At 33.1% G+C, this 16,023-nt stretch overlaps 1 protein-coding gene across 1 annotated transcript; it reads right to left on the reverse strand.

Moving 5' to 3' along the window:
- Nucleotides 1-12,439: 12,439 nt before the first annotated feature.
- On the reverse strand, nt 12,440-14,778 carry LOC149569267 (uncharacterized). The gene has a single exon (XM_089816857.1). It carries the CDS (start codon nt 14,776-14,778, stop codon nt 12,811-12,813), a length of 1,968 nt encoding a protein of 655 aa, XP_089672983.1. The 3' UTR covers nt 12,440-12,810.
- Between the last annotated feature and the right edge of the window lie 1,245 nt (nt 14,779-16,023).

Below are 16,023 nucleotides of genomic sequence, written 5' to 3' on the forward strand. Positions count from 1 at the left end.
AAAACCTTATTATAATACATACATATGGACATTGATTCAATCTCTTTAAATATCAATCCCATTTTACCTAGAAGAGTCCCTTACCTTTTTATATACCAAACCTTTTTATGGACATAGTTTAAGATGTGTGCAATAGAGAATTGAAACTCATGAGAAATCTATATCACATTTTTCAAAATAAACATTATTATGAATATCAATGTTCCACACGCAACTAAGACGGGGAGGGGGTGGATTAGTTATGATCATTTTAAAACATTTGAATCATTCACCATATATCAAATCTAAAGCATATAATGCAAAGAAAAGAAAAATACACCATAACACATAAAATTAGTATTTTCTTAAGGGATATCTGAGTAAGAGAAAAAATATAGTGGGGATCAAACCCACAAGATGATGTAATAGCATATATAAAACCTTGTTAGAGGTACAATGGGAATGCATATGTATTCAAGCACTTACTTATATCTCACTGCTAAAATACAATAGAAAGAAGCAACCTTGATTAAACAACAAACTTGAGATGGGCTATAACCCCAAATAAGTGGAAAATAATCCACTAAAAAAGATGAACTAGCCTAAAGCATCAATTGGTCAAATACATTTCCTTTTAAGGACAACATTAGATTCCACTCATACATCTTCTCTGATCTCTGATCTGATCCAAACTCACATTGTTAACTTCACATCATCATAATCTCATACCTATCCACATACATGCATACTGAATTCATAAATAAATTCACTTTTACTTATACAACTCTCAAACATAAAAGGATTCAACTCATTATATGACTAATAGATTACATTAACAAATGTGGTCCCATAAGTGTTGACTAGAACACATATATAATCCATACAACGATAATCAGCACACTAACTCTTAATAAGATCATCTCAATAATTAATGAAACACATTTCTTGATAAATTCAAACAAATTAAATTCATTTCCTCTATATAATGAGCAATATATGTCTTCCACACAAACCATCCATAAGAAAATCTATATAAATATAGGAATATATGTCTTCACGTGTGATGAATAACATATTTATCCTTTGTTGTTTTTCTCTATTAATAAATCTAATAACTCTATAACCTTAAGAAAAATATTTTTGTCACGATAGTTGGACCTAACTACTCAGAGCTAAACCCTCTAGATTTTATATTAAGTTTCAACTCCCTTTTCAAATTTTCAATGAATTGAGTGAATTATACTTTTAACTAGAAAGTGTATCAAAAGCATTGACACCCATTCGTAAGCATGAAATGGAATGCTAATTGAGATTTAAAGATTAGTTTCTAAAGATTATGTTATAAATCCTAGGAAGTTAAACTTAATTGGATGTGCATACATTCAACCATAAAATAAATCTATTTGTCATAAATTTATTCCATTTGAGCAACACAAGAAGGAAATGATTTAAAAGAGAGCAAATAAATTATTACAATCTCTAATGGAATTGAAGTCATAAAAATATTTTAGTATTCAACCAATAGATTAAACATTCATCACATTTATTTTTTTGACAAAATGTCACAATGTCATAGTATATAAGTTTGACTATCAAAATGATCAATCATATTACAATCTAAACAACCATATATAGGTAGCCACCAGGATATGATAGTTTTTAATAAAGCCATTAGAATAACTTGCATACAAGGTAAAAGATAAATTGCCAGTTTAGCCTAAGTACTAAGAAAGGCCAATTATTTCCTAATAACTAGTAATTAAACTATATATGCAACACGTGATCTTTAAGACTGGGATGATGTGGTAGGAGTGAGCTAGCATGTATGCCTTTCTGCCAGGTATATCTTACTCCATTCCATCTTGGCAACAAAGAACTTTAGGATCAGTTGGTAGTGGGGAAGATCAATATGGATTATTCTTTATTTATGGACAGGTCTTTGTCTTCTTGACCTAGGGTACCTTGTCCATGCATTCTTCTTCTAGGTGATCTTGGTAGTTGATTAACTTATATTATATTCATGCTACTTTGGAGAAGTCGTCGTTGGATAAATCATTAACTTCTTTAACCAATTCAATCTTCCCTTTGAGATATTTTATCATTTTATTGATCTCCTAAATTATGGCTCCATCCTCTTTGAATATCTAAACATCAATGTGTTGAAGATCTATTTGCATCATATTAGTCAATACCTCCAATTTATGAAGTAGCATGAGGGATTTCTATCTAATGATCAAATTTCTCCATTAGATGTTTTTCTTTGAGACAAAGAGGATATTGTCATTGAACTTGTTCACCTCTTTCTCTTCAAATAATTTCATGATCCCAAATATATTCACACAATTCATTTGAGTAATAATCACCATCTATTTTAGAAATAATTATTGTCCATTTAATCTTTTCTTTTCCTAGGCTACCACTTTAACTTCCAATTCTTTGCTCACCTCTAGGGCATCCTTATAAACTTTTCTAGGATTGGATATGTATTTAGTCCCTTCTTTGATGAGAGAGTCCAACCAACTATTAAAGGTCTCTACAATCACTTTGTTCCTCTTGATTCAATCCAGTAACTATTGAGTGGCTAGTAATTTTGGATGAAATGATGAAGGCAACTACATGAGAGGTAGGGGGCTGTGATGTTGAATGACATTAATATATTCTACCATTTTCCTTACCACCAATTTGTTGGCAATTTGGCTAAGTAGGATAAGTTGTAAAAGAGTCTAAGAGTTGTTAGTTGTGGCAAGATATATCTTGTATAAAGAAGGCATTGTGTACTGATGTAGATTCCACAATTAGACATGGAAAATTGTCTAAGTATGAGATAGTTTATGTAACAAAACAAAGACATTTTTGATATGTATGGTTAAAAGAAACATTATTATCACATGCGCAGTTGGATATGAATGGTACAAAGTGTCAGCATGACGTATGTAAGTGTGCAAGTTAGTATGATCAGTATGGAATAAGCTATGGATTAATTACCAGTAAAGGCAATGTACAAGCATAACAAAGCATAATAGAAAAGTGTGAATTATGTGTTAAGGAATTATTTTTCTTATGAAATAATTACTTAACTAATTAGGTATGACATCCTAGATGTTAACCCTAAGTGAGCAAGAGTTAGTTTTACATTTTGTCAAGTGTGTAATAGCTTGAAGGCTAACTGAACAATTTTTATAAATTATAAAAGTATAAAGGAAAATTGTGATTTGCAAAGTTGTGTAGTAGTTGTAAGTGATATGCAAAATTATGTGAAAGTTATATATATGATATGCGAGCTATAAGTGATGCAAATTATGATGTATGCTCAAAAGTATGCAAAGACTAGCAAGTGTTACATCAGATATTGAAGTTATCAGCATCAAGCAAGAGGTATTTATATCTATCTCTTTGTATTAAGGAACTAAATTGTATATTGCATGTTTGGGTAGTGGGCTTATCTTGGATACAATTTGTAATTGTACATAACTCCTAAGAGGGTTGAGGATTTTAATAGGGCCTAGTCCTCTAACAAGGACCAAAACACTATATGTATGTAATAGACTCCTAAAAGGGTCAATATCCTTAACCAAATACCTTTGGTTAGTGGATCATTTTGTGGGTACCATCCTCACCGAGGTTTTCCCTTGGCCAGGGTTTCCCTAGTTAACAAAATATGGTGTTATGAATTATATTTGTGTATGGTTATGTTTACTATTCATTAACATTGTTAGTTTACTATCTTATGCAACTTACAAGGCAATTAATAATATCAATTTTGGGCTAAAGTTTGTAGGATACTAATTCACCCCTCCTCCCCCTCTCAGTATTCCCTATTTCTAACACAATTTTAACTCCTTATCCTTCACATCCTTCTAGGTTCATATTATCATTCTTTTCATGGAGGACACCAAATGTTTAGAGTTAGAAGCTCTAGAGATCTCGCTAAGGTTGAATTTTTCCATAGTGAAATCTTGTGGTGTAGCTCCTTCAATGTCTATCTCTACAACATGCCTAGCAATCTTGACAACCCATCATCTAGTCACTTCATCAACCTTTATCATGGTATTAGTCTTATATTTTTTTTGATGTGTTCTTTTCCCAAACACTTTCTAACCATATCACCAATTAGTATTGATATGGGCATAATGCTCCATTTTATGTTAATTGATGTCTCCAGCCACTTAGATGTTGTATCAACTTATTAATCTTTAGGGATGTGAAATCCCTATCCTCCTATGACTTTGGTAGTTCCTTGGGAATCTACTATAATGTTTCTCTCTTTCTCTATTTCTTTCCCAATTTCCATAGCATCAAGAATTCCATTAATGAGTATTTTTTTGAGGTAGTTCTCTATCCCTTTCAGATCTTCCTCCACATATTCAAGTTCAACTACAATAGGATTCTTAGAACCTTTGCTACTCCTCTTCTAATGCTAGGATCTAGTCACAGGAATAGGGGATATGATTGTTGGAGACTCGATGGGTTCCTTCTCTGGAGATACTTAAACTTGAGTACTCTTCTCACCTTCACAACTAACACTTGGATTACTACTTAGAATAGGGGATTTTGAAAACATATTGCCACCATCCCAAAGAGTGTTCAAGGGTTGGATTCCATAATATGACTACCCATCTTTGTATATCCCAAGTAAGTTTCCCCCCCTCTTCTTTCCACTTAGTCTCTATTTTCTTCTATTATTCTCATTCCTCATGTTGTTTCCTTTTCTCATATCCTCCCTTAAGTTATTGTGCCTTCTTCAATTATGCCATCATTTCCATAAATGTCCTCATTTTTATAAAGTACATCTTCTAACATGTTTACATCATCCTCATCCATAATGGAATCAATTATACCCATGACTTACTTTTACTCCACTACAAATCCATTCTCCATGTCTTTAACAACAAGAGAAAAAACCTTTGATACTATCTCTAGTTTGGTATAAAAAAGTATAATATTTGATATCATACCTCCCCCTCAAAGTCCACAAGGTATTCCCTTCCACATTAAGTGAGTCATACTCAACTCACATTTAATTATAATTTTGTTTTCAACATCAATTTAATTTGTGTGTTATATTTTTATCAACTTGTTTTTTGAAATTCAACCTTCGTTCCTAGTTTTCCCTAGATCTTATATGTCAATGTCAATCATCTCATTTTTATTTCATTAAGTGAAAAATAACTGCACTTGTTCAACATTTGAATTTTCTTGAGTTGTTTGGATCTTCTCCTTTTTGAATGTGGTAAAAGAAATAGGATCAACACTCTTTTTTCTTCAATTGTGGTGATCCCCATTTCTCATATGACAAGAAAAATAGTTTTGCCCGACATTATTTTTTGAAAAACATGAGGATTCTTTAGTATGTGATAAATGCACATGCTATGATTTAGGTTCACTAAGATCCCTATGAATATGTGAACAAGAGTATATGATTTAGGTTCACTAAGATCCTTATGAATATGTGAACAAGAGTATATGATTTATTTAAGTGTAGGTTGAATTAACACTCAAAAGATTAGTCCATTATCAAAATGGTACCCTAGACCTATGAGTTCATCCTTTGAGAGAGCATTGATCCAATATAAGATCTAAGCAAATGTCATGTTATCATTATCTAATCCATTTCCAATGTGTTTTAGTTTTTGTGTCATTCCAAATTTATTTACGTTTTTCTAGCATAGATCTAATTAGTCTTATCTTCAAACTTATTTTGCAAAGCAGCAAGTTAAGTTTTCTAAATTATCTATTGCTAATTATTTCTCATTTATGTAAGCTAGTTTGTGCGTACTTGTATATTAATATGAATAACATAGGTTATTCCTAAAGAGATTGTAGTCTCTATTTCAAATAGATGTTAAGAAACCTAAAATAGGAATAACGTAGTTAAAAAATCTTAAGACAATACTTTTCATTAAAAATATTATAACTTAAAGATTGTTAGAGATTTTATTTATTTATGCAATGAATCATTTTGTATATTTGAAATTTTAATATTATACTTACGAGCACTTTCATTTCATATTTCATATAAACTGGTATATAATTTTATAGAATGTAATGAATGATAAAATATAGAAAGAACCATTAGTATTCTTTACAACTATTCATATAATCATATCGAATGAAAAATAAAAAATAATTTTAAAAAAGTCGATAACTATATAACTATTTTTCATAATGAGATATTATTATAATTCTTAAATAACAACCACTGCTAAGAAACATGATAAATTTAGTATAGTCATTATCGACTAGAATTCCACGATTCCAAAAACTGGGTATTCCACGATTACAAAGACAGCGTGCATGTTTGAATTCAACAATGGCTGAAATGCACTACAAGGAAAACAATATTACATGAAAATGAAGCAGACGATATAATTATAAGAAAGAATGTGGAATCTCAGGGAGGTCGTTTCCCTCGTTAAAAAGTTTCAATATGAATAAGCATGCGTAAGCTGGGTGAAATCATTCGAATTCTTAGTATTCGATTCCATTTACAGAGACGTTGTTTACGTTTGCAATTATTTGAGAACGAACAAAATGTGGGCGTGCTGATTGGTCAGCAGTTGCACGCCTCCAACTAGATGCTGATGTTTATTTGGCCATTGTTGACAGTTGTTTTTCAAGTTCGTAGGTTTCTTTTACAATGTACATAGATTTACAGATAGAGCCAAATATAAGATATCCTTAGAGATATTGATGACTAGATGGAGAGGGGGGTAGAGAGGAAGATAAAAGTAAAGAAAGAAGAGATGAGGAAAAGATAAAAATAGAGATAAAAGAATATATTTAAATTAGAATTTATATTTTGTATTGAATATATGAAAGATGGCTAGATATAAAGGATGTATGTAATGTATTCTATATATATCTAGAGAGAGAGAGTGCTAGAATAGATATTTAAAATTGAAGTATGTACGATAATCAAATGAAAGGATGATGGTGTAGGTTTGATTATAATATTTTATTGTTAAACAATTAATTACTTTAGTTTGATGAATGTTCTAGGTTTTCAATTGATAAAGAGAATGATGTAGGAATTTTATATTATATATCATGATATCATGACATAATATATAAAAAATGTATGAAACAACTTCATAAAGATTTATATAGTGAATTAGTATTTAAATGTGGTAACAACACTTAGTAGCTTAATCTAATAGATATAACTTTTCTACCATCCATGAATTAGATGACAATTATGCTTGTTTTTCATTCAAAATATCAAATTACTCTCTTTGAATTGTCATCTAGAAGAGGAAAAATAATTGATGATGAATTATAAAGAGTGATTCCAAATGCCTTATGAAAAATTAGCACATAGTTTGAATGGAAAAAATTTGCATCTATTTTAATTCATGGATTGTGAAAAATTTATACCAATGTTTTTGATAAAAAATAAGCAACATGAGGGTGTTGGCCCATGGTACAAACAATTGATACTAAACACTGAAAAACAACGCATTAACAACACCTAGTGCCAATCATCAAGTAAAGACAACAACTTAGGTCTACTTCTATTAAAAAAAAGTTTGAATGTGACAAAACCACTAATTATAGTTTGCATTGCTAAGGATCGTCATGGGACAAGCCCCCATAATAACTACTTTCTTTAAGCAAAAACATGAACAAATGACCTAGGTGAGCCCTTAAAAGCTAACAACAAACACCTAGTCACATGAATAAAAGAAATGTTCAAAGGGGGAGACAAACTCATCCTCAAAAGACTCAATAACCAAACTCAAGCAACAAATAGCCTTTCCTTCTTTTGCCATCATAGACAAAGGTCTAAAGCCAATAAGACCACTAGTTTGGATAAGAAATCCCAAAGATCTTTTGCCCCACTACATACTCCCTTCCCACCTCAATAGCGAAGGCATCCACCTCAATAAAATACTTAGGAAGAGGAAAGATCACAAAACCAATGTTGGGGAAGTCAAACTTCCAAACACCAATGCTATTACTAGTACCATAGCCCACTCTACCTTCCCCTTCAATATGGATCACCTCCCCACCAAAATCATAAGTTTGAATTCCACCTCTATAGGAGATAATCTGACCATCAAAAAATACATGGAGGAAGCAAACAAAAAACTCCAAGTCCACCATCTAGGTAAGCATATATTTCTTGAAAATAAGAGGCATAAGGAATCCTTCCAAATAAAGAATAGACTACCCTTTGAAGGGGGAAACCAAACCTAAACCAAAGGCTCAAAGGCACATAAACACCAATCAAACAAGTCAACATCCTTTCTCATCAAAAATCTTAGCTTCTCATAACTTGGCCACTCATCCAAACCACACCAATTGAAATAGAAAAGCATTGAGGTACCCAAGCACATGGAACCTTACCCTCCAACAAAAAGGGGGCAAGAACATCACATCTAGTCCAATAAAACTTAGCCCCAGAGAGTTGTTTATGAACATAGAAATAGTCCAAAAAAACTTGGGCACTCCAAGTCCTTCTCATACCAGTCACATTGATAATCATCAAAATAGCAACACAATAGTGTTGCCACTTGCTTCAAATCAGTAAGTAAACTTCAATATGATTTGTGTCAACAACAGAGGGAGAAATTACTTCAATATGATTTGTGTCAACAACAGAGGGAGAAATTCCCTTATTGGCTTCCATATTTTCTTACCCCAAGTAATAAAAGAGTCACCCAAAAACATGGATGTAATGGCCCTCCAAAGAGTAAGGCACAACTTAGACCCAACCATAGAAGTGACATGAAACATACCTTGAGAATGTATCATAGGGGAATGATTGAGCACCAACCAAACATTCACCACAATCTTTTGTAAATAAGCATTGTACTTGGGGTCAAGATTGAACCATGGGATAAGATCTAGGTCAAAAACCCAATAAATGTCAGTACACATTTTCCCATCCCAATACATAAAACTTCCAAAAAAATTGAACTTAGCATAAAAAGCACAAAATGAAGGAAACCTGAGAGAATCTCCCCACCACATCACTCCACATTGGTTGTAGGCAACCCCTAACCAAGACACTCCTTTGTTATCAGAGCAAGAGGGAAGAATGGGCCCAGATAGTAAGAACCAAAGGAAAGCACACCCAACATTGTCAAGGAAAAACATAGCTACAAAAAATTGTGAGCCATATCTATAGCTCCAAATCTGAATTTTACCAATTGTTCTCCACGAACACAACTAGTGGGTTTGCAGAGGCTAGACATGAGCAGTAAAAGGGCCAAAAAATCAAATGGTCCCCAACCACTGAAAAAATCAGTAAGCCACCAAGATCTAGACCTTAAGACTACCTAAGCCAAATGGGCAAAAGGCTCCAAACTCCCCACAAAGAGCTCAAATGCCTTAACCAAAGAAAACATATCAATGTCCAAGCATAATGAAGCCAAACATGAGACAAAGAGATCCCATACTCCAAAGATGCAAACTCCCATATAGACATTTGCATTGCCATCCTCATTATCTTTCTTATCCTCTTCCTCACCATTTTGGGACACCCCTGCAATATCCTTGTAACTGTAAGAAGCCCTAGGTATGAAACCTACACTATCGCTCCCTCTCCCACCCTTTTGTTATAAAAGGTCAACTTATACCAACGTTAAATTAAGTTAATTAGTTTTTTATTTCAATTTGACTCTTCATTTCTCATTTTAACAAATACAATTTTTCCTATTTGATAAGTTTCTTTTTTTGTTAAGTATATTGTATAATTATAAAGGAAGAAGAATTAATATTTTACTATTAGTACATGTTAACTTAGATTGATTTAATGAATTGGGTTTTTCTATGAATGTTATATTCATTATTAAATAAGAATAATATCATAAATATTCACAAGAAAGGAAGAGTGAAAATAGTCACACCTCAAGAACTGATATGGGGGTTATAATTTGGAACAAAAAGAGGAACAATTATGAGACATCATTGAAAGCTCGAGAGTAGTAGAAAATAAAGGACGAGATGGATTTTGGTCATTCAATTTATCACATGCATCCATATAGCTTGAACTATCCATATGGAACTTTAACCATAATTACCATATTTATCATCATCTTGTTTATCTTTACTAGCAACTCAAATGGGACAAACATAAACAGCCAACTAATAGAATTGAAATTTTAAATCCAACTTATAATCCTACAACCAAAACTTGAGATTTTTGCAATATAGTGATTAGTGATTTCTAACCATCATAACTAAGCATGACTTCTTCTAATAGAGGTAGAGAGGCATGAAAACAAATATCTTGATTTTCATGAGTATACCTGCTAAATCCTTTATAATGTTAACAAGTGAAGATTAGACCTCTACTATTGGTTGGAGCCAATTAAATCATAGTAGTAGGACAAGAGTCACCAACATATAAATTATCCAACAACCATTGGAGGTGAAAAACTTCAAGTCAACTTTATATTCTCTTACATTTGAATTTTAAGATAATTATTTATTATTTTAGTATGCTTTGTGTTAGTAGGCCTATGGACTCTATTTTTCTATAGACCCTCCAAGTGGTCCATATTAAAGGAAAGTGCTAGTAAATTCTTCCTATTGTGAAAGTGGCCTTTCAAAGCCTGTTTTACCTTATTCAAAGAAAGTAGTAAAATAAAAATATAAAGGCACAATATATGAATTATTTTATTGTGTGTGGGGTTAAATCTACACTTTAAAAATTAGTTTATTATCAAAATGGTGTCCTAGACCTTTGATTGCATCCTTTGATAAAGTTGTATACAATCTAAGGAAAATGGCATATTGGCATCATGTCTATTTTTTTCAGATATATTTTAAATTTTGTGTCATTTCAAATTTATATAAGTATTCTCATCTTTAATTTTCATTTGCAAAGTAGGAAGTACATTTGTCTAAATTATCAGTCACTAATTTTTTATTTTTTTAAATTTAAGTAGGCTAGTATATGCTTACTTGCATGTATTTTATATAAATAACCTAGGATAGCCTTACAAAGTTCATATTTTGCATTTCAAATAGATAGTAAAGATCAATTAAAAAAAATCTGAGAAAAAAACCAAAGTAGATAAAAAGAAAAAATACTTTATTAAAAAATACTTTTAGACATAGAAATTCTTAGAAGATTTAATGAATCATTTTGCATGTTTAATGACATAGATCGATACAACTTAGCTATTCATATGCTTGTATTGAATAAAGACAAAAAGAACATGAAAGAATAGAAAGAGTTCTCTAATTATTTTAACAACATAAATTAATAGAACACTTTAATAATAACAAAGTTATGAAAAGTATTTGTAATTGTATATTAATATAATAAATCTAAAAATAATAATCATATCATATTTAACAATAACATTTAAACATCTATATTTATGAATGATACTAAATTCTTTCTGCTATACTTCATTTTTCATAATGAATCAAGAGTGTGATTCTAAATACTTATGTTAAAACCAACACATAATCTAATTCAAAAACTATCTTCACTGATTCATAAATCATACAAAAATAGTATTGAACTACAATTAACTTATGTGATTACAATTACTCATATTGAATTTAAATAGGAAATATCCTAGTACTGGATCATTTGTACAAATGAGGTAGAAATAAATATCTGGAGTTTTGATCAACCTTATACAGATGAATGAAATAATTGGTATGATTTTTGGATTAGATTGTGTTCAATTTTTTACCATCAATGTTTCGAATCACACTTCACATTAGAAACATTGATGGTAAAAAATTGAACAAAAGCTAATCTAGTATTCATACCAATAATTTCAATGAATTGTGGAAATCTGATCTAATGAAATAAGTTTTCAGGAAAAGATATACCAATTTGTAAAATTAAATAAAAAATGTAACTTGAAATACGATACAAATCGCATGATGAAATTTTGTACAATCCGGAAACATAACTTGTGTGATTACAATTACTCATATTGAATTTAAATAGGAAATATCCTAGTACTGGATCATCTGTACAAATGAGTACAAATGAGGTAGAAGTAAATATCTGGAGTTTTGATCAACCTTATACAGATGAATGAAATAATTGGTATGATTTGTGGATTAGATTGTGTTCAATTTTTTACCATCAGTGTTTCGAATCACATTTCACATTCGAAATATTGACGGTAAAAAATTGAACACAACCTAAATCAGAAATCATACCAATAATTTCAATGAAATGTAGAAATATGATCTAATGAAATAAGTTGTCAAGAAAAGATATACCAATTCGTAAAATTAAATAGAAATGTAACTTGAAAAACGATACAAATCGCATGATGAAATTCTGTACAATCCGGGAACATAAAAACCCGAACGATAACATTAAAAGAGAAGATCATGGCGTCCTGTGAACTATCTGCAGTTACTATGACCAAAAAACAGTATGCATGATTGAATTCAACAATCGCTGAAATGCACAATACGCAAAAACAATGTTATTTATGTCCTCTAAAATAGCCCAGATTTGAGAAAATTTGTCAAATCATATACTTTTATTCACATGCACAGTAAACCAGCCGGGATAGAATTATACTCTTTTCGTTGCATATTCAGAGTTCGACGAGGCGAACGACTGGTCTGATCCCGCGCAGGGATTTCATCTTATTACATGATATTGTTCTGCTAGAACCCTTGTATATTACAGGATATATATCATTGTCGTGAAACTTATAACAGAAACTTAGTCAAACAATTTAGTTTTATAGTAATGTACAGTATACCAGCCAAGATTGAATTTTCCACTCTTCATTGCACATTCAGATTGGAAGAGGCGAGCTACTATTTTGATCCGAGCAGGGATCTCAACTTAGTGCAAGACTTCATTTTTTAAAAATAAAACTCTAGTTTTGAATCCTAGGCATTAGTGAGAGCATCCAGCAGAGCCATCCGGTTGGCTACCACAACTTTAAACAGTTCATCAATCCGATTTTCTATGAAAGACATGCCTTCTTCCGATTTTGCTACACAATTCTTCAAACACAACACCGACTGCCGCAATTTCAAATCCTGCCCTTCGTTTATCAGGACGGATTTGGTGTTTACAAGGAGATGATACAGAGCCCGGCAAGACGACTCCACGGCGTGGAGCTCGTCCAGAGAAACGCGGCCGGTGCCTTTGCTTCTACGCCTTTCCATCTCCTTCTTTGCTTTGAAATGAAGGGTTTGAAGGGCGTAGGCCCAGCCGGAGTCTTGCCCTGCGCAGGGCAGCGGAAGGGAGCGCCTTGAATTGGTTGAAATGGCGGCTGTGAGAAGGCCGCAGACGAAAACAGTGAAATCCTTGACTGCATAGATCGGCTCCGCTAAACTTGATCCCGCTTCTGCCGAGGAAGCCGTCCGCTTTTCGCCCATCCGCCGCAAAATGGAGCTGCAATCCTCCAGTTGAGATTTGCCCTGAGCTTCGGCCAAGGACTCGTTGACAATGCCGAGGGATTTCCGGGCCCGGACTAGCTGCCAGGTGCCAAGGCGGCCATTAAAGCTATGAAGCGCAAGGTGAAGCTTTTCCTGGCACTGCTTGATGTCTCTCATTTTGTCGCGCAGAGCGTTGCAAACGTCGAGGAGCTTTACGGTATCATCTAGGGTTTCTTCGATCCATTTTGAATTCTGCCGCAGGACTGCTCGTCGGATTTGCGGAAAATTATTGTGGAGCTCTCTGTACATCGACAGGCACAGATCGAGCGCCTGCAGGAGCCAGTCGGTGCTCAGAAAGTTCTTAAACCCTTGTAGCCGCTGAAGTTCTGAGCAGAGAAGGCTTTCTAAGGACTCCTGCTCCGAATTGGCGTCAATTGCAGGGTATATTGTCGACGAGGAACCCCGATCCTGAAAACTTAGAGCAAACTTTAATTCCTTCTTTCCCTTCGCCTCGGATCGACCCTGGAAACTCTGAGAATAGTGCAAACGTTTAAAGCCGCCTATTATTTGCTCCTTCAGGTTCTCCTCTGGTAGATCGTGGAAATTTAAAGCATTCTCTGAGCCAAGCAAGCCGCCCGTTTTTTCCTTCTCTTCAGCACGCTGTGAGTCCTGCGACCCCTTCACTGTTTCTTTCTTTTTCTTCTCCTCAAATGGAAAGAGGAAACTTGGACAAAACTGTAAATCCTGCAAGCCATCAATTATCTCCTTCCTCTTTCTCTCAAATGGACAATGGAAACACAGAGCATACTGTGAGCCTTTCAAGCAGCTTATTATTTCCTCCTCCTCGTCGGATCCATCGTGCAAATTTTGCGTTTTTCGTGAGTCCTTCATTGTCCGCATCATTTCCTTCTTAATCTTCACCTCTGATCGACGATCCGGAAAACTTCTAGCTTTTCGTAAATTCTTCAAACTGGCCATTATTTTCTTCCTCCTCTTCACCTCTAATAAATCCTGGAAACTTTGAGCCTTTGGTAAATCCTCCAAACTCATTATTTTCTTCATCCTCTTCTCCTCTGATCGATTCTGGAAACTTTGAGCCTTTTGTAAATCCTTTAATTTGCTCCTCCTCTTCTCTGATCGTCCCTGGAAACTTTGACCCTTTTCTAAATCCTTCAAACTGCTCATTTTCTTTTTTCCCTTCTCCTCCGATCGATCCTGAAAACTTTGAAATCTTTTTAAACCCTGCATGCTGCCCATGATTTCCTTCTTTCTCTCCCCCTCCATTCGGTTCTGGAACCTTTGAATTTTCGGCGACTCCATTATTTCCTCCTCTCTCCTCTCTTCAAATCGATTATGGAAATTTTGACCATACTGTAAACCCTGAAAACTTTGAACATATTGTAAACCCATTTTTTCTTTCTTCTTCTCCTCGAATCCACTCTGGAAACTTTGAGCATACAGTAAGCCAGACATAATTTCCTTCCTCTTCACTGAGATCTTATGCTCCAATTCCAAAATAAGATGCAAAGATCAAGTGTATTGCCTGCTCTTATCAGTTGAATGTGTTTCAATGAAGCAGACGATATAAATATATGAAAAAATGTCATGGGATCTGGGGGAGGTCGTTTCTCCTTTTTTAAAAACAAAAGAAGAAATATGTTCTAAATCAATGCCAACTCAATTTGCAGTCGCCAATCATTCAATATTTCAATTCTATTTAGAGAGTTGTTTATGTTTCAGAGTGTTCGAGAACTAACAAAATGTAGGCGTGCTTATTGATCGGCAGTTGTGCCCGCTACTAGATGATCATTTTTAACAAATATATATTCATATAAATTTGGTTTCATTGGTTTTTTTCTTTAAACGCATGAATTGACTTAATTATTAAATAGTATAAATCAATTTGGAGTAAGTCAATTAGTTTTTTAATTATTAATAAAAAATATGTCTTTAATTTGATTTGTTATATCTCTTTTTTTTAAATGTATAACTTTTTTATTTGATGAGTGTTTCTTCTCATAACGTAATGACTTTTGTACTTTATATATTCTCATAAATCAATTAAAATTGAATTAATTAGGTAGATTTTTAGTGAATGTTGCATTTATTAATTATTGAAAAAAAATGTTATATATGCTAACAAAAAATTGTAGATGGAAGCAATCATACCTTTGGAATTCATAAAGAAGTTATAGCTTGCAACAAAAAGAAATACAATTATGAAAGATTGATAAACAACTAGAGTAGTAGAAAATAAGGGAGAACATATATCTTGGTCATCCAATTCCCCCATGCATCAACAGGGTTCGAAGTGTCCATATGGAGTTCCAACCCTCATTTCCATCTTTATTGTAATCTTTTTTTATGTTCAATAGCAATTTGAGTAGGACTAATAGAAAGAATCAATTAATAGAACATGTCATAGTTTCTTCAACTAGCAATCCCACAACTAAAAATTAATTTTTTTATCATACAATTATTAGTGAGTTATGACGACCCTCACTAAGCACAATCTCTTCTCTGGTGGGTGGAGAGGCTTGAAAATGAATATTTCAACTACCATGAGTAGATTGGATACATCCTTAATAATTCTCAAGAAACAAAGATCGACCTATACTAGAGGTGGGAGTTAAAGGAATGTAGTATCATAGTAGCCATTAGCACAAAGATCTAACAATAGTTAGAGGTGAAAACTTCAATTCGACCTTGTTTTAATGC

Source organism: Cupressus sempervirens, chromosome 3, assembly GCF_028749045.1.
Source record: "Cupressus sempervirens isolate cs-2001-9-10 chromosome 3, ASM2874904v1, whole genome shotgun sequence".
Classification (NCBI taxonomy): Eukaryota; Viridiplantae; Streptophyta; class Pinopsida; order Cupressales; family Cupressaceae; genus Cupressus; species Cupressus sempervirens.